The sequence below is a fragment of the Onthophagus taurus genome, chromosome 3 (genome assembly GCF_036711975.1).
Source record: "Onthophagus taurus isolate NC chromosome 3, IU_Otau_3.0, whole genome shotgun sequence".
NCBI classification, from domain to species: domain Eukaryota; kingdom Metazoa; phylum Arthropoda; class Insecta; order Coleoptera; family Scarabaeidae; genus Onthophagus; species Onthophagus taurus.
Window position 1 is genome coordinate 3489643 of NC_091968.1, and position 21177 is coordinate 3510819.

The 21177-nt window shown below is 30.9% G+C and overlaps 1 protein-coding gene across 1 annotated transcript; it reads left to right on the plus strand.

Annotated features, from left to right (window-relative positions):
- LOC111423100 (anoctamin-4-like) lies at window positions 1-20433 on the plus strand. Its single transcript, XM_071195443.1, has 13 exons — window positions 1-482; window positions 534-744; window positions 792-1003; window positions 11796-11953; window positions 12001-12091; window positions 12145-12274; window positions 12328-12492; window positions 12550-12866; window positions 12933-13090; window positions 19576-19781; window positions 19836-19935; window positions 19987-20168; window positions 20223-20433. Exons 1-13 carry the CDS (start codon window positions 121-123, stop codon window positions 20361-20363), a joined length of 2433 nt encoding a protein of 810 aa, XP_071051544.1. The 5' UTR covers window positions 1-120; the 3' UTR covers window positions 20364-20433.
- Window positions 20434-21177: the final 744 nt, after the last annotated feature.

The window sequence follows — 21177 nt, forward strand, 5'->3', positions numbered from 1 at the left end:
TTTTGAAAGTGATAAATATATATATATGATTAAAGGGTTATCAATTTATCAAAGACGATATTGACGGTTATCAGAGATAATATTTAACCAAACGTCAAAAGTGATTTTGAATGCATCAAAATGACAGCAAATAGTAAAGATTCTTTTTATGCACCAGAAGTGAAACCCCCCGCAGATTTTATTCTGGTTCAAAAAATTGAGATATCAGATGCCCTAATATTCCAAAATACACAGTATCTAACGAATTTAAAAAAGGCGGGATTAACTGTTGAAGTTGTTGATGGCGTCAAATTCACCGATTGTATTTTTGTCAAATTAACCGCTTCCGATGAATCTTTTGCACACATAGCAAAAATACACGGATTGTATCCAACGTATCAGCACGACAGAACGATTCCGAAATATTCCCAATGGTTCAGTTTTTTTAAAACTAAGATATCATTAAAACCAAAGCTTCAAGATCCGATGTTTCGCAGATGCAGGTTTTTGATTTTTAATAATTAATTGAATAAATTTTATTAGAAACTTTTTAGTAATTCAGTTCGAGGACAAGCAACCACGACGTTTACAAGCGCTGAAAGAATCGCGTTAATTAGTTGCGTTTTAGAGAGGACGCGATATGGTAGATTACAAAATGAATATGGTTTGGGAAGCTTATTGGCCAATAAAAACTTCCACGATGCTTATCCTTTACATGATAGTCCACTAAAATGGAGCGAATCTGGACCTTTAAGCGATAGACAAGTTGATTAGTACATTTATTAATTCGAAAATCTAAAATTGCTTCAAAGATTTTAGCTAAATATTGGGCAAGTTGGTTAAAATTTTATCAATACCAACCGATTCATATTATTTATAAATATTACGGATCGGAAATTGCTTTTTTTTACGCCTGGTTGCAGTTTTATACGATATTGCTACTTGTTCCAACATTTATGGGGTTATTCACAATATGTATATCGTATTTTGAATTAAATATTTCACGGAAATCAGTTCTTAGAGTGTAAGTAATAATATACAGTGATACAATAAAGTCTACATACAGTCCGGAAAATGATAATATCTCAGTTCCCGAAATGTAATTCAATGAAATTTTTTAACAAAACATATAAGAAGTCCATATTATTTTCATATTTTACATAAAAACTATATATACAGTATTTCCCCAGATCGAGTTACAAAGAGGAAAAAAAATTTTGTTACTGATTTTTCAAACTTATCTCAGCATAAATAATGCGTCGGATATGTTCAAACTACTAAATCGCATGAATTTTATACTCTAACTATAAAAGTTAACTAATTATTCCAATTTTTATGTAAAAATTGGAGTTTTTTCTAAATTGAAAATTGAAATTGAAGTTCAATTTATAATATGTAATCATTAGGACACGGAACTTTTGTAACAAAACGACACGATTTCCCCCCTCCACTCGTTCTCAGCAGAAAATTTCATACAAAAGTTGTTCTAAATTAAATTCTAAAACAATTTTTTCAATACAAAATATACATATATATACAGGGTGACATAGAAAAAAGTACATTGCATAGTGCCACACAATAGAGGACACTAAAATAAGAAAGAAAGTTCCTATGAACATGGGTCCGCAAGGCCTACGGTTAAAAGATACGGGGTGTTGAATTTTATTTTTTTTGTGGTTTTTTTTTTGAATATCTTTAGCCAGAGACGCAAAAAATTGATAAAATGTGGTATACAGGGGTTTTTTATCATGCTAAATTCAAATATGATCTTAGTTTTGTGATTACTGATAGAGAGCGCTACATACATACAGGGTTCCATCTCTATTGAATCGGTCCTAACTTTTTCTTTTTTGCTATACACTGTATGTCATTTTCGACTGAAAAAATTTGTTATCCATGCATCTGAAAGCCGACAATGCACGTTAATTATTCAAAAAGCGCCAAAGTAACCTTTGCAAAAACAATGATAAATAACAATTGAATAATGTGTCATAATTTAGTGTCCTCTATTGTGTGGCACTATGCAATGTACTTTTTTCTATGTCACCCTGTATATATAAACATTTTTTTGAGGTTATGTTCTTAATTATTGATCAAATCAAAAATTTTTATTAACAATATTTGTTTAGAATTACTTCTGGAACAGTGTTCGTTAATAAAATTTTTTGGTAACTTAAAATTTTTATTTCCCTCTGAATAGTATGCTATCAAAAGTAATTATCTCAATAATTATTGTTTTTATCAAAAAATGTTTTAAATAAAATTTGTTTCAATTTCGATTTTGAATCAATTATCTTAATACAAAAATTTTACATCTCTATTAATTAAGCGTCTAAGTGTAATTATGTATAAAAATTCAAAAATTATTATTTTGAGGTTATCTCCTTAATTATTAATTAAATCAAAAAATTTTGTTAACAATATTTGTTAAGAATTGCCTCAGGAACAGTGTTTGTCAAAACAATTTTTTTCTAACTTGAAATTTTAATTTCCCACTGAACAGTATGCTACAAAAATTAATATTTTTGAGGTTATATCCTTATTGTTGATTTAATCAAAAAATGTTGTTAACAAAATTTGTTTAGAATTACTTCAGGAACAGTGTTTGTTAATACAATTTTTTTCTAACTTAAAATTTTAATTTCCCTCTGAATAGTATGCTACAAAAATTAATATTTTTGAGGTTATCTCCTTAATTATTAATTAAATCAAAAAATTTTGTTAACAATATTTGTTAAGAATTGCTTCAGGAACAGTGTTTGTCAAAACAATTTTTTTCTAACTTAAAATTTTAATTTCCCACTGAACAGTATGCTAGAAAAATTAATATTTTTGAGGTTATATCCTTATTGTTGATTTAATCAAAAAATTTTGTTAACAAAATTTGTTTTGTTAACAAAATGTTTGTTATCGCAATAATTATTGTTTTTATCAAAAAATATTTTAAATAAAATTTGTTTCAATTTCGATTTTGAATCAATTATCTTAATAAAAAAATTTTACATCTCTATTAATTAAGCATCTAAGTGTAATTATGTATAAAAGTGGAAAAATCATTATTTTGAGGTTATCTCTTTAATTATTGATTAAATCAAAAAAAAAATGTTGACAAAGTTTGTTTAGAATTGTTTCAGGAACAATTTTTGTTAACACAATCTTTTTCTAACTTGAAATTTAAATTTCCCACTGAACAGTATGCTGTTCCTTTAATTAAAACGAGTGGAGGGGGGAAATCGTATCGTTTTGTTACAAAAGTTCCATGCCCTAGTAATCATAGAAACCATAAAACTTACAAGTTATGTTGGTGAGATTAAGTCTTTTCATGCGATGTTAACCGTGAAAGACAGAATTTATTTAATACATACTGTGCTATGGTACTAGTGAATCATGTTTTCGTGTAGTTATCAAAAATTCCAGCAAAAATATCCGGACACAAAAATATCTCATGTTGGGGCTCACAAACTTATGAAAAAAATTTTGGAAACGGGTTCTGTATTATCCATAAAGAGGCAGACAAAGAGACTAAAGGAGGAAGACGCTGCTTTTCAGATAGCTTTTCAACAAATGACATTGTTTCATCCCAGCATTGTCGTTATTGGAGCGATGTAAATCCAATTACCCTTAAATTTTATACGGTCAATACAATTTCAGCAAGATAGTTGCCCAGCTTATCATTCACACATTGTGCCAAATGGTTAAATTTACAATTTCGTCAAAAATGGATTGAACGAAATGGTCCTACTTGATGGCCATCATGTAGTCCTGATCTTACAATTATGGATTTTTATTTTTGGGAACGATTGAAACAAATGTTTTACGGTGAACCATTACAAGATGATTCAGAACTGTTAAAACTAAGAATAATTAAAGCGATAGAATCTCTACTACTGGCGGAAATTCGTACTTCTTATAAAGAATTTAGAACTCGTCTTCAAATGTGTGCCGAATTGGGAGGGAATTTGTTTGCATGAGGATTTGTTCACTTACAAATAAATAATATTTATTACTTACATAGTGCGTTATTAAAATTTACATTTAAAATATTTTATTTACAACTATTGAATTATCTATTCGTTATACATTTGATTTTTGGCGGGTAATGACACGCATTACCCATGACTGACAAAGTGTTGAATAATGAAGCCATTATTCCACAGTTCTGACACGGCCTACTAATCAAAAAATAAAATATTAACAGAAATGAGAGCTTTCTTATATTGAGGTTATGTCTGAAATGTCTATCAAGTTTCATTTTTTTCCTTTTTTTTGATTTTTTTTTCAAAATTAAATGGTTGTAGATAAAGTATAGTATTCAACTTGCGTATAATGGATGTTACCCACTCAGATTAACTTCATCTTCGTGGGTAACAGCCGCCATTATACGCTTGTTGAATAATATACTATTATTCAATTAGCCATATTTTAATTTGATTTGTCCGTATATTTTTCACTAACATATGTTGTAACTTTTATTTTATTTTATTGGTTTCTATGGTTACATATCGTAAATTAAACTTGAAAAATTTTTAATTTAAGAAAAGTATAATTTTTACATAAAAATGTGAATAATTAGTTAACTTCTATAGTTAGAATATAAAGTACGTGCGATTTAGGTCCAGCCTTAGGCTCGTTACTACCATCTTCTGGTTAAGCTATCTAAGGGATTATTACCACGGTTGCGGCTATTTTACGCACTCAGATTGGCTAGTAGACGGGTTTATCTGTAAGATAAATTTAACTAAAAGATGGTAGTAATGGACCTTAGTGGTTTGAACATATCAGACGCATTATTTATGCTGAGATAAGTTTGAAAAATCAGTAATAAATTTTTTTTTCCTCTTTGTAACTCGATCCGGGGACATACTGTATAAGCTATTATTAATTAAGTTGAACACAACATAATCATATCTTTAACTCAAAAAAGTCTACATACAGTCCTAAAAAAAGTCTATCAATGTCCGTTATAGCTCAATAAAAATATACAACTATCTACCGCTGAATAACAACTAAAACTGGACTAACACTAGCACTAGACCTAGAACTAAAAACATTCCGTTTAACCGTGCGTCACTTAAAACGGCTAATCTTGAATTTTTCTACTTTTAATTGTAATGTTAGTTCTAGAAACAGTTGTAACTGGCCTAGTTAGCATAAGATATCATTATGTTTCATATTTTTATTGAACTAAAACTAGAACTAACACTAGACCTAGAACTAGAATAATTCGGGTTTAGCCGTCTTGAGGGACGTGCGGCTAAATCCGAATGTTTCTAGTTCTAGATCTAGTGTTAGTTCTAGTTTTGTACTATCACTAAAACTAACACTAGACCTAGAACTAGAATAATTCGAATTTAGCAGTCTTGAGAGACGTGCTGCTAAGCCCGAATATTTCTATAATAAAGAAAAGGTGTCGTTGAATTAAATTTATTAATTTCTTACAATGTTTAAATCAGTGCTATACGTATTTCGAGCTATAAGTTCTTCATCAGGCACGACTATAAGAGACAATTATTTTAATTAAGTTATATAAGAAATTAATTAATATTTACCGTCAATTAAGGAATAAAACGAAAGTTAATATGTGCACATCACAACGAAATAACATTTCAAGCGGATAATGTATAAAATCCTCTACTCAAAAGCGAGTAGCAAAAGATAAAAGCGAAAACGAAAATATTCACAAATTATTTTATTAAGAAGACACGTGCGTGGGAGTTAAAACAGGACTGAGGTAGCTGAGGTAACAGGAAAATGAGGGCTAGTGCGTGTGTATAAAGTCAAAAAAAAGGGGGGGGGCGATTTATTAGATAAATTTAAGGAAGTTCCTGTATTTGTTGAATTCTGTTATGTCATTTAATAGCAAATCATTATCACTTTTATTATTAATACGTATAAAATATTCCTCGTAGAGGTCCAGTTCTCTGGATTTTTTAATTATCTTGAGAAGTTTGGCGCTTTCCAAAGAAGATTTATGGTTGTTATTCCTTAAATGCTTAAAGAAGGTGGAAGACTCTTTGGTAAAGTGCTCTTTGATTCTGGTTTTAAGGCTTCTACCAGTTTGGCCTATGTGAAAATATTCGCATTCATTACATCTTAATTCGTAAACTCCATTAAGTTCTAACTGGTTGAATTTGTATTTGTTATTAATAATTAACTGACCTAGTTTGTTATCGGAGGTAAAAGCTGGTGTGAGATTGTTTGGAAAGGTTTTTCTTAAATTTAAACTGTAATCCAGGATTAAATGGAATTGAAATGTATTTAGGTGTTGTAAATCTTGTAAATTGTTATAAATCTTCTGTATGTCTTTAAATTTAAATCTGTTATTAAGCTTTACAAGCCAGATTAAAGTATAAGACCAATTATAAGCAACAACTGCACTCTCACCAGTAAATTAGCAAAGATACTCCAAACTTCTCTGTTCAAAACTTTTCAAAATCACTTCATATACAATATCAAAAACTCAACGGAACTTATTAATATGACAAAAAATTTAAAAATCTTAAAGAATTATAAATTTATCTCTTTCAACATCAAAAACCTCTATACTAACATACCAATCAATTCCACCATTTCAATAATCAAAGAACATTTAATTCAGAATAGTAAAGAATTTGAACTTAACAGCAATGAAATAAACTGCTTTTCTAAACTATTAGAAATTACATATCAACAAATCTTCTTCTTATTTGATGATAAATTCTTTTACATGAAAGACGGACTGCCCATGGGTTCGCCTATTTCCGGAATACTCGCTGACATATACATATGTTAATCATTTCGAAAAAGAACTTTTCTCAAAAAAACACGAACCTTTTACTGGTGGTATAAAATTCTACTGCAGATATGTTGACGACATCTTTGTGATTAATGACGATAACCCTGCTTTGTTACATGATTTGAGTAACCTCCTTAACAATCTAGGCGATTTGAAATTTACTAATGAGCTTGAAAAAGATGGACAATTAAACTTTTTAGACTTGAATATCAACAAAAATTTAGATAAAGAGTGTCTCGATTTTAACATTTTTAGAAAAAACACGTTCACCGACTGCATCATACCATCTGACTCATATAACTGTGCACAACATAAAATGGCCAGTTTTAAATTTGCATTCCATCGACGAACTCAAAAACATCATTAAAATAGGCCTCAATAACAGATTTAAACTTAAAGACATACAGAAGATTTATAACACTGTTTAGAACAATCACATTAATAAACTATTATATCCTCATTACAAAACAGCACCTAAATACATTTCAATTCCATTTAATCCTGGATTACAGTTTAAATTTAAGAAAAACCTTTCCAAACAATCTCACACCAGCTTTTACCTCCAATAACAAACTAGGTCGGTTAATTATTAATAATAAACACAAATTCAACCAGTTAGATCTTAATGGAGTTTACGAATTAAGATGTAATGAATGCGAACATTTTCACATAGGCCAAACTGGTAAAAAGCCTTAAAACCATAATCAAAGAGCACTTTACCAAAGAGTCTTCCACCTTCTTTAAGCATTTAAGGAATAACAACCATAAATTTTCTTTGGAAAGTGCCAAACTTCTCAAGATAATTAAAAAATCCAGAGAACTGGACCTCTACGAGGAATATTTTATACATATTAATGATAAAAGTGATAATGATTTGCTATTAAATGACATAACAGAATCCAACAAATATAGGAACTTCCTTAAATTTATCTAATAAACCCTCCCCCTCCTTTTTTTTGACTTTATACAGACACGCTAACCCTCATTTTCCTGTTACCTCAGTCCTGTTTTAACTCCCTAGCACGTGTCTTCTTAATAAAATAATTTGTGAATATTTTCGTTTTCGCTTTTATCTTTTGCTACTCGCTTTTGGGTAGAGGATGTTATACATTATCCGCTTGAAATGCTGTTTCGTTGTGTTAAGTTTCGTTTTATTCCTTAATTGACGGTAAATATTATTTTCCGTCGACCGTGTATTTATATGATTTATAAATGTATACAAAATCATTCATTAATGACACCTATTAATAAACGATTTTAAGAAAGTCCGACCGAACTAAATAGTAATCAATTTAATAAATATTCTCCAATGAAATTTGTAATACCGACCCAACCGACCACTATATCTATGCGGTAAGACTACAAAAATAAATTATGACACATTAAAAGTGAGGTTATTTTGCCAGTGACAGAATTGGGAGATTTTTCAACGATGGATTTTCTCTATTTTGTTGAAAAGACGGTCAACGGAAATAGTATATTAAAAAACAAGTTTCGTAAGACACGTTTGAAATGCACGAATTCAAGTTGAAAAACGAGTGGCGAAGCCACGAGTTTTTTAATGAATGAGTGCTTTAAGTCTTATGAAACGTGTTTTTTATGCTATTTTTTGTAATTCGCGTTTTTATACTTTTTTTTAACAAAAATAAAGTAAATTTTGGCAATGTAGGGAAATAGGTATGTAGCAGTTGGTAACACCGGAACACTTGAAAATAGAAACTTTGAATTGACAATTAGAAACTGTCAAAACACAAAATATATTCACCTGAAAAAGAATGTTTGATGTACACCTCTCAAAATACGAGAAATTGCTCAGAGTCAATGTCCTCATCATTGTGGACCTTGTATTCGATGCTAAGAACGTGTTTAAACATCCATAGAAAAAAATTGTCACATTGACAACTACAAAATTAATGACCCAATGTCACCAACTTGAACTGGTTCCATAAAATGTTACTAAAATCTCATTACAGCATCGGATGCTGTAATGAGCCTCATTACAGCACCCGTTTGAGTACTGTTATAGCTTCCATTACCGTAGCGAATTACAAAAAATATTGTAACTAACTCGTATATTAAAATGCGATTAATTATCTCAATAATTAACATAATAAGTTAAGATATCTCGATATTTAATCGCCTTCATTAATAGACTTGTTGGTTAAATAACTATTAATTTCTTATACAGGATGTATCTGAATGACTGCAACAAACTTCAAGGGGTGATTCTTTAGTGAATTTCAAGGGTACTTTGATAATATCAACCATGGGCGTCTTCGACTCCCCTAAGGAGCTACACCCCTTCAAAAATGGCGGAAAATTTCGGTTTAATTTTTTTTTCTCGAAAACCATAAACGCTAGGAAAATGAAATTTGGGGAATATGAACTATAATAGGGTACGTTTTGACCCTATTTGTACTTTCAACTTACCCTTCTAAACTACTAAACGTAACCAACCCAGTTCAATTTATGCCTAGATTTTTTTATGCAGATGGTAAATACATTTAAAAAAAATTTACATAGGTAGATGAAAGTATCCTAACACTTTTTTGTCTCTCTAAAATTTTTCCAAAAACGACTAATTTTTGAGAAAAAAAATAATAAAGCAAACACTGCCCGTTAATCAACGAGGTTGTTGATCAAAAGTTGGAATGACTTTTTATTGAAAAAATCTTAGTGGGCTTTGTAATCTTTGTCAGAAATATTTTTGACGTTTAAATGTCAGTGTTTTTCTTACTATTATCATCGTTTTTCAAAACCAGTAAGAAAACCACTGATATTTAAACGTCAAAAATATTTCTGACAAAGATTGCAAAGCCTACTAAGATTTTTTCATTAAAAATTCATTCCAACTTTCGATTAACAACCCTACAGCTTAACAGTTAGTGTTTGCTTAATTAATTTTTTTCTCAGAAACTATTAACTTTTCGAAGAACATCAGAGAGGCAAAAAAGTTTTAGAATATTTTCATCTATCTAAATAAAATATTTCCAATGTATTTATCACCGTCATAAGAAAAATCTAGACAAATATTGAACGGGGGTGGTTATGTTTAGTACCTTAGAAGAGTAGGTTGAAAGTACAAATAGGGTCAAAACGTGCCCTATTATGAGTTAAACATATTCCCCAAATTTCATTTTTCTAGCGTTTATGGTTTTTGAGAAAAAAAAGTTAAACCAAAATTTTCCGCCATTTTTGGAGGGGTGTAGCTCCTTAGGCGAGCCGAACTCGCCCATGGTTCATATATCAAAGTACCCTTAAAATTCACTAAAGAATCACCCCTTGAAGTTTGTTGCAGTCATTCAGATACACCCTGTATAACTTAATTAAAATAATTGTCTCTTATAGTCGTGCCTGATGAAGAGCTTATAGCTCGAAATACGTATAACACTGATTTAAACATTGTAAGAAATTAATAAATTTCATTCATCGACACCTTTTCTTTATTATTACTACTACGATGAACCCGGAGAATATCATTGCCGAATGTTTCTAGTTCTAAGTCTAATGTTAGTTCTAGAGATAGTGGTAAGTAGCGCTAGTTAGCATAAGATATGACTATGTTGTACACTTTTATTGAACTAAAACTAGAACTAACACTAGACCTAGAACTAGAAAGTATCGAATGTTTCTAGTTCTGGGTCTAGTGTTAGTTCTAGTTTTACACTAGCACTATCACTAGAACTAATACAAGACCTAGAACTAGAATAATTCGGGTTTAGCAGTCTTAAGAGACGTACGGCTAAGCCCGAATATTTCTTGTTCTAGGTCTAATGTTAGTTCTAGTTTTATACTAGCACTATCACTAGAATTAACACAAGACCTAGAGAACTAGAATAATTCGGATTTATCCGTTTCTACTTTGTATTAAAATAATATAGACTTCTAATATCCTTCGTTTAAAAAATCCATTTTTAAGAATAATAAGAATTCCTTACGAATTTTTTCTCATACAGTGCTTCTTTAGCTGCTTCAGTAAGGCTCATGTATTCGGCTTCTGTGCTTGATAAAGCAACGGTCCTTTGTTTTTTAGTTTCCCACGAGATTGCTGCGTTTGCCATTTTAAACAGATAACCAGTATAGGAGCGCCGATCATCTATAGATGATCCCCAATCTGCATCTGTATAACATTCCATTTCTTTCCCTGAAGTTCTATAAGTTAGTTTCAAATTTATTGTTCCTTTTAAATACCTTAACACTCTTTTTGCGGCAATGCAATGACTCTCGTTGTAATTTGTATTAAATTGACTTAAGAAGTTAACGCTAAATGTAATATCTGGTCTTGTACCAATTGATGCATACATTAAACTTCCGATCAGACTTTGATATGGATACTTTTTCATTATTTCTTCGTTTTTTACTTCAAGTTTTTGTAAGTTTGTATTTGGGTCCATTGGTGTACCAATGATTGGTTTTGAGTTTTCCATACCAAATCGCTGTAGAATATCTTTTATATAATTCTTTTGTGAAATTTTGATCGTTGTCTCCCCCTCGATTTGGCTATGTGAGAATTCTAAACCAATACAGTAGTGTATTTTTCCCAAGTCTTTCATTTCAAAACATTGAGTTAATTTCCTTTTGAAATGTTCAATTTTTTCTAAGTTTTTGCAGGCTATTATTATATCGTCCACGTAGATTGCGACGAGAAGTGGTTCCTCTTCATTTGATGTATAAATACATTGACCAGCATTGATTGGTTTTATTCCAATTTCTTTTAATTTGTTATCTAAGTTTTTATAATTACATTTCGGGAGATGAGATATTATTATTTTCTGGCGTGTATGTAGACTTTATTGTATCACTGTATGTCAAGGTGCACTTTTGAGCTGTCACAAGATAGAAATTAGAAATTTTTATAGCTTTAATAGTATGAACAGCCCTAGCAAATAGTTGATCTAACTTCTCTTATTCAACTTTTGATGAAACATCAATAAAACCATCGAGTGTGGAACTGGAATATTTTCGAGAATATTCTTTTATCTCTAGACTGACCAAAAGTGCACTATAACTTTACGAACACATTATTATAAATTTATTGTAGTGAAGAAGTTTGTAATTCGAATAGAAAAATATGCCCAAGTTGTACCGATAAACATTGTTTATATACAGAACTAAGCGATTATTGTTCTTTAGCTGAGACGGTTTATTATTTGGATAACAATTACACAGCAATTTTTGCTGTTTTAATGACACTTTGGGGTTTGTATTCTTTTCTTTCTTTTAATCGCTTTATTTTGAATTTGTAGCGACGTTATTTCTGGAATTGTGGAGTCGAGAAGAACAAGTTTTTAAATACAAGTGGAATTTATTAAAATCAGTACCACAAATCCATGAATTGTAACTAAACCAAAAATTAATTCGCTGATTGTTCACGCTTTATTATTTTTAAGGGTTGATTATAAAATTCGCGTGGCAAATCACACAAAATATAATAAATTTACGAAAACCGATGAATATTACACACCGTTGATGATGAAATCATACCCAATCCTTTATTCGATTATTATTGTTTTGGCAGGAGTAAGTTAGTTAAAAAAGATTAATTCAATTTATTGTTTATAATCACGTTTTAGATCCTACTTCTTATTGTTACAACAGGGTTAATTTTAATTTCAGAATATTTGATTACATACTATACCATAAAATATAAAGTATCGATAGCGGTGGATTATCTGGTCACTGTAATGCGAGTTTACAGTTGTTTATGCACGATTATTATCATAAAAACGTACAATCCGGTAATGCTTAATAGGGTATTTAAAAATATTTAAATTTAAAAGAAATATTTTTGTTAGCTTATAAATAAAATTTCTCAAGTTTTGACTGATCGGGAAATCCACCGAACCAAAAACGATTACATGAACGCGTACATCATCAAAAACTACGTTCTCAACTTTTTCAACACTTACCTAATGTCGTTTTACAATTCTTTCATCAAAGAGGTCATGTTCACCAATCCAGGAGATTATAATATTTACAATAAGGTGTTTGGTATAGCTGCTGATCTTTGTTCACCAGGGGTGGGATGTTATTTCGATTTATCCATGTCCACTACTTTTAATATTTTAAAAGAATACATTTTGTTATTTTTCATCAACAGCTTCCTTATGACGTAAGTATTTTTTACTCATTCCCTTTTAATTTATTAATTAATTATTCAAAATTAATTTTATTGCAGACATTTAATCACAGGCTGCAAATTCCTTTATAAATATATTTATAATAAACTACGTTTTAATTCGAGTGTTCAAACCCTGAATATTCCACAATGGGAAGAAGAATATACATTGAAGCCGATAAGTTCGACTTATTTTTGTGATGCCTTTATTGATCTAAGTAAAGCGTAAATACAGGGTGATTCACATAAGAACCGACACAGAGCAGTGACATGTAGAGGACAATAAATTAAGATGATATAACGTAACTTACCTCTATACTAAGTTGTACGCCTGAGGAGTTATAGGCCTTCAAAATTGAGTTCTTAAATTTTTAAAAAGTTCAATATCTTCGTAATACATTAGGCTATAAAAGCCAAATTTGGTATACGTTATGAGTGTAGCAAGGGTATTAATTGGTACCAAATTAAACTCAATTGAAGCATTTCAAAGGGTTGATTAAGCATTGCACGCAGTACATTTTGAGTGGGGTCTAGCTTTGGCAGAACAATTTTCACAACTTCCTCTTTCTTTTGAACTTGCGCTACAACATTTTCGTAGACGCCGTAAATTTGAATATTTATTTATCAGACCTGTATCTACAGAACGACGAAAATCTGATACAGTATTGAGAAAAAACATATTGAGCAAAAACTAACATTTTCGCATAATCTAAGTGTCAAAAAAGATGCTAATTCAAAAATTCTTGGAAGCCGTGTTTATTGAAATTAAGGAATGAGACTTATTCTAAATTAAAGCTCAAAGCTTTCTCTTTCAAATGATGTATAATGATTGTTGGGTTGGATTGGAAAAATATTGAGAAAAATAATGTTGAAACAAAACTTACTATTTCGTATAACCTAAAAGTGTCAAAAAAGATGTTAATTTAAAAATTTCTGGAAGCCGTATTTATTGAAATTAAGGAATGAGACTTATTCTAAATTAAAGCTCCAAGCTTTCTCTTTAAAATGATGTATAATAATTGGTGGGTTGGATTGGAAAAATATTGAGAAAAATAATGTTGAAACAAAACTTACATTTTCGTATAACCTAAAAGTGTTAAAAAAGATGTTAATTTAAATATTCCTGGAAGCCGTATTTATTGAAATTAAGGAATGAGACTTATTCTAAATTAAAGCTCAAAGCTTTCTCTTTATTAGGATGTATAATAATAGTTGGGTTGAATTGGAAAAATATTGAGAAAGATAATGTTGAAACAAAATTTACATTTTCGTATAACCTAAAAGTGTCAAAAAAGATGATAACTTAAAAATTTCTGGAAGCCGTATTTATTGAAATTAAGGAATGAGACTTACTCTAAATTAAAGCTCAAAACTTTCTCTTTAAAATGATGTATAATAATTGGTGGGTTGCATTGGAAAAATATTGAGAAAAATAATGTTGAAACAAAACTTACATTTTCGTATAACTTAAAAGTGTTAAAAAAGATGTTAATTTAAAAATTCCTGGAAGCGGTATTTATTGAAATTAAGGAATGAGACTTATTCTAAATTAAAGCTCAAAGCTTTCTCTTTAATATGATGTATAATAATTGTTGGGTTGGATCGGAAAAATATTGAGAAAAATAATGTTGAAACAAAACTTACATTTTCGTATAACCTAAAAGTGTCAAAAAAGATGTTAATTTAAAAATTTCTGAAAGCCGTATTTATTGAAATTAAGGAATGAGACTTATTCTAAATTAAAGCTCAAAGCTTTCTCTTTAATAGGATGTATAATAATTGTTGGGTTGAATTGGAAAAATATTGAGAAAGATAATGTTGGAACAAAATTTACATTTTCGTATAACCTAAAAGTGTCAAAAAGGATGATAATTTAAAAATTCCTGGAAGCCGTATCTATGGAAATTAAGTAATGAAACTTACTCTAAATTAAAGCTCAAGGCTTTCTCTTTAAAATGATGTATAATAATTGTTGGGTTGCATTGGAAAAATATTGAGAAAAATAATGTTGAAACAAAACTTACATTTTCGTATAACCTAAAAGTGTCAAAAAAGATGTTAATTTAAAAATTCCTCGAAGCCGTGTTTATTGATATCAACAAATGAAACTTATTTTAAATTGAAGCTTAAAGCTTTCTCTTTAAAATGATGTATAATAATGGTTGGGTTGGATCACAAAAATGTGGAGAAAAAGAAGGTTGAAATTAAACTTACATTTTCGTATAACCTAAAAGTGTCAAAAAAGATGTTAATTTAAAAATTCCTGGAAGCCGTATTTATTGAAATTAAGGAATGACACTTATTCTAAATTAAAGCTCAAAGCTTTCTCTTTAAAATGATGTATAATGATTGTTGGGTTGGATTGGAAAAATATTGAGCAAAATAATGTTGAAACAAAACCTACATTTTCGTATAACCTAAAAGTGTTAAAAAGATGTTAATTTAAAAGTTCCAGGAAGCCGTATTTATTGAAATTAAGGAATGAGACTTATTCTAAATTAAAGCTCAAAGCTTTCTCTTTAAAATGATGTATAATAATTGTTCGGTTGCATTGGAAAAATATTCAGATAAATAATGTTGAAACAAAACTTACATTTTCGTATAACCTAAAAGTGTTAAAAAAAATGTTAATTTAAAAATTCCTGGAAGCCGTATTTATTGAAATTAAGGAATGAAACTTATTCTAAATTAAAGCTCAAAGCTTTCTCTTTCAAATGATATGTAATAACTGTTGGGTTGGATTGGAAAAATATTGAGCAAAAAACTATTGACATAAAACTTACATTTTCGTATAACATAAAGGTGTCAAAAAAGATGCTGATTATATAATTGACGAAGTATATATCTGTAAAACCACAGAAAAGCCTATACCACCACTTCTTGGAACAGCGGTCGATTGCATATACTTGTCGAAGTTGATCTGCATGATCTACCGAACGCAGTAGTTGAAGGACAATCCTTTCACCTAATCCATAAGTTTGAAGTTTTTTTTCAGTTTCAGGAGATTTTCCCTCATACACATCAAGTTTCTATATGTACCCTTTCTTATCTGCTTAGCACCAGAGCTTATAACCATCTAACCTTTTTATGGGCTTCATGAGATTGAATTGTTTCATACTTGACCTCTCTTTGAAGACTATCATGGATTCATCCACAGCCTGATTAATTATTAATTATACAGTGATGTCGGGACCCTTTCGCGTGGAGCATTTGAATGCGAGATCCGTGATGGCCCACTTTAGTGAACTTAGCGATTATTTATTGCGGTCAGGTTGTGATGTGCTAGGTGTTTTTGAGACTTGGTTGAATGTTAATATATGTGATCAAATGATGTATGTCATAGACTACAATATTTTTAGAGTGGATAGACAAACTAGGGGTGGTGGAGTAACGTTCTTTGTACGAGATTGTTATACCTGTAGTGTAATTGCAGTGTAATTGCAGTGTAATTCGCATAACTCTTGGTGTTTTTTACAGACCTCCTAATTATGATTTAAAGTTATTTACCGAAATATTCGAAAAATCTCTTTCGTGCATCCCTTAGTTGATGAGATGGTGGTGGTAGGTGACTTTAACGTTAACTTCATGATTGAGAGAGGCTATCTTCTGTATCTCTTAGAAATGCATTTGCGATGTTTGACTTGCGTGAGGTAGTTGAGGTACCCACGAGGATCTCGGGCACTTCTGTATCCCTTCTTGATTTGATCTTTTTATCTGATGGTCTGCTTGTTGTTAATTGTGTTACAATTGATCCTGGCTTCTCTGACTATCTGTTACTTTTTTATGAGCTGTCATTGCATAGGGCGGGGGTTGTATCTAAGATGGTAAGATTCCGCAATTTACGAGGTATTATCATGGACGAGTTTAATAGGAATTTAGATATTATGAATTGGGAGGCGGTGTATGACCTTTCTTCTATTGATGACAAGGTTAATTATTTTAATAAAGTTATGATTTCCTTGTTTGATGTCCATACAGCCCTCGTTATTAGGGCTCGAAAGAGGAACTCCCTGCCGTGGATTACTGCAAATATAAAGAAGATGATAGCTTTTCGAGAGTCTGTTCTAAGGCGTTATAGGAGAACGAGAAATCCTGCACATTTTCAGTATTATAAGCAGTTACGTAATTTTGTCACGGGTGCTATTCGTCGTGAGAAAAGAGCTTTTATTGAACGGAGTTGTTTGATGTGGAAGACTTTGAGAAAATTTAATCTTGTTAGGTCGAATATCACTAATTTACCTCCCAACCTGGCTGACACTGATAGTGTCAACTTATTTTTTTTTTAATCTCTTGCTGATGTTGTTATTAAGCCTGACTCGAAGTTATTAACTCTCTATCATACTAATCAATTAAATCCTGACTGTACTCCTTTTACCTTCAAGAAAGTGTCGGTGGATTCTATTGAGCGGTATTTGCTTTTGTTGAAGTCTACTAGTGTTGGCTCGGATGATATTTCTCTAGATATGGTTAGGTTGTGTTGTCCTCGTATTTTGAATGTTCTCTGTCATATTTTCAACTTTTGTCTAATAATGTCGGTTTATCCTAAGGCATGGAAATGCGGTCTAGTGACTCCTGTTCCTAAAACGAAACCAGTTAAAGAGCTTAAAGATTTGAGGTCTACTACCATCCTTCCGGTTTTGTCTAAAGTGTTAGAGAAAATTATGGCGGAGCAACTAAGATCCTTTTGGATACTTATAATATACTACCAGATAAACAATCTGGTTTTAGGAGTCAGTATAACTGTGCCACAGCGCTTCTTGACTTGACTGATGATATATATAGAGGTCTTGATGCTGATAGATCTACTGTGCTTGTGTTGCTTGACTTGTCGGTGTGTCTGAGTATGCTGTTTCTTTGTCTAAGAGTTATCTGTTTGATAGAACGCAGGTGGTTAAGGTGGGGTCACAATGTTCTAATTCTATTGAATTGATCCTATCTTATTTACAGTCTATACCAGCTATTTATTCTCAAAGTTAAAGTATTGTTCTTATCATCTTTATGCTGATGATTCCCAACTGTATTTAGATCTCCTGCCTGGTGAGCAATCGGAAGCTTGTAATAAAGTAACGGAGGATTTAAATCACTTATGTATGGAAATTAAGAGCCATGCTCTTTTGGTCAAGCCTGACAAGACTCAATGTATTTTATTTACTAAAAAGGGTAGTTTATTTGTTAATAAGGATTAATATGAGGATGCTTGGAGGACAGTTAGGACTAACCAATTTGGTTAAGAGTTTAGGTCTTATTATTGATGATCAGCTTGCGTTTGGTGAACATATTAATTTATTATGTAGGCGTGCTTATGGTTCCCTAAGAAGGCTTGACTGTAGTAAGATATTTTTATCGCAGGGTTTGAAACGACTCCTTTGTGATTCTCTTGTATTGTCTCACTTTCATTATTGTGATGTTGTATTTGGTTCATGTTTATCCCAGGAGAGTTTAAGAAGGGTTCAGGTTGTGCAGAATTCGTGTCTTCGTTTTATATAGATTTGTTATCTAGTGACTGGCTGAATATGCGACAGAGGGTTGTGGTTCACTACTTGTCTTTCATCTACGATCTTATTACATCCGTTCAGGACGGATGTTCATAAATTGAATCTGCGGCACAGCTTTTGTTTAAACATTCCTTCGCATAAGTCTTCAAAATTCAAGTGTTCATTTTCGTACCAGGTAGCTCGTTTTTGGAATTTGATACAAGGCAAAAATTATCACCATATTGAATGATTTTGGCTGTAATCCCCAGGCGCTCATGAAAATCGATGGAATAAATATTGAAAAGTACCGGGCTAAGAATAGAGAAATTACCTCTATGATCTCGGACATAAATATCTCGATCGCGTAAGATGTTTACAATCTACGTGCCACTTTAGCTGGAAGTCCCAGGAGTTCATCTTTTGCTCCCATAAGTCCAGGTTTACCGAATTGTATGCGCTTTTCAAATCAAGAAATAAACAGGCGCAATATTGATTTTTTGAGAAAGCAAGTTAAAGCTCGGTAACCAAATCTGCTACTGCGTCCAGCGAACTAAATGGTTTTCTGAAGCCATATTGTTGACAAGGCAGGATGTTATTTTGATCTAGCCACCATTTTTTATATATAGCCTTTTGAATTCCTTGACATAATTATCTGTAGCCCACATCTCATTATAAATACCCAATAAAAAATTTGTCCTTTACATGTCCCTGCTCTGTATCGGTTCTTATGTGAATCACCCTGTATTTATTCTTATAATAATACCAATAATAGAACCAGAAAACATGTTTTTTTTTTTAATTCTCTCTAATTCTTTTCTGTCACTTTTTCATTGATGCGCCGAGGAGCGTGGCTCTCGGTTGCAAAAGAGGTTTAGCGTTCCATATAATTTTGAGAAATCTACTAGGCTCAGTTAAATTTTAGCTTTAGCATTTTGGCCTAACTGGATAATTTTCCTATTGCCTTAGCGAATAAAAATGTTAAAATGCTTAATGATATAACATTCACGGTGGACTATTGCTTTACTCCTGACTTGTGTATGGATCTTCTCGTCTATGTCTATACATAACGACATAAATGAAACTTGAAATTGGTGAAATAACTTGTTGTACTTAACATTATGGTGGAACATGTTTTCTATTTCTGTTTCAATCAATTGTATAAAAATTGATTCATACCATTAACATACTCAGTTTTCAAAGATAAATAACCAAAATTATCTGTTTTTCAGTGATGGAATATGGATTATTTGTCTTTTTTAGTGCAGCAGTTCCGGTACTTCCACTTCTTGTATTACTAAACAACATCGTTGAAATAAGAATAACCGCAAGGGCACTTCTTCGCAAATCAAGAAGAAACATTCCAAAACCTGTCGTTGGTTTAGGCGCATGGAATAATGTTTTAAGAATCATAACAAGATTGTGCTACCTTATAAGTGTAAAAAACACAAAAAATCTCAATTACTTTTTTCTAATAGTACATTTTCTTCAGGGTACAATAATATGTTTTACATCATTTCTCATTAATCGGGGCGTCTACTACGTCAATAACGAATATTCAATGGAAGGATTTATAAATCAATCCTTAACGGGTAAATATTATAATCCAACAAATACCATATTAATATCATTTTTTACTGCAGCTTTTTCAGTTTATGATTTTAACAGCGAAATGAAGCAAAATTTATTAAGCAAATTTCCAGATGTGACAGTTTGTTATTTTAACGGATTGAAAAACGATTTTAACACTACACATCCTTATCAACATGGTTTTAAATATTATCACCTTGTTGGGATAAAATTCATAATAGCTGTAATTTATGTGGTAAAATTAAAACTCATTATTAACTTATTTTTATTATACTTAGTTTATTTTTAGCACGTCGTTTATTTTTTGAGCAGCATTGTAACGTTTTATATACCTAAAGTACCAAGTGAAATTGCGGAGAGTATAGCTTACGATGTTAAAGCAAAAAGAACCGAGGAAATGGAAAAACTAACTGTAGGAAACAGTGTATAAGATCAACCATAACTAATATTTATATAATTTCATTCATTGTTGAATATTCAATAAACTTTAATGATTTTAATTGGAATGTTTCATCATCGTAAAGAAAGTGTTACTTAAGATATAATGTGATAATTTTGGTGTTACCGATAAGGTGCGTTTAAACTAGTGATTTTACGAAAAGCCGAATACCGGATATTCAGCATCCTATTTGGCCGGATATCCGGTTATCCGGCATATCTATTCGGCTATTACGGTTATAATTTCTGGTGCATTTCTGAAGTGATACCCTATATTGCCACATTATTGCGATATTTGAATAAAAATGAAATTAATACGAAAGCTGATAAGATATGTGACCTTATTTGGATTCAAGATACAAAATGAACTTTTTTGATGCTGATTTATCTAATGAAGCCACTCTAACAAGCGGATACTTTAATTAATAATTGGTGATATTTCTACCTGGATCCTTCAAGAAGTGAATTTTATAGCGAATTTTGAAAATTATCGATGAAAATTGTTTTCACATAAACTAAAAGCTTTTTTTCTAGACGGGTTGGTTTTTTGGAAAGAGGACACTTTTATTAGCATTTTGGGAAATTTTCATACTCATATTCCAAGACATCGATTTTATACGAATTTTTAAAACTTAATCGGCGAAAATTGCAAAAATCGAAAAAATTGTCGATCATTTCAAAAAATTATATCTCAAAAACTAAAAGCGATTTTTCAAAACGGCTTGTTGCATTAAAAAGAGGATACTGTAATTAATAATTGGTGATATTTCCACAAGGATCCTTCAAGAAATGAATTTTATAGCGAA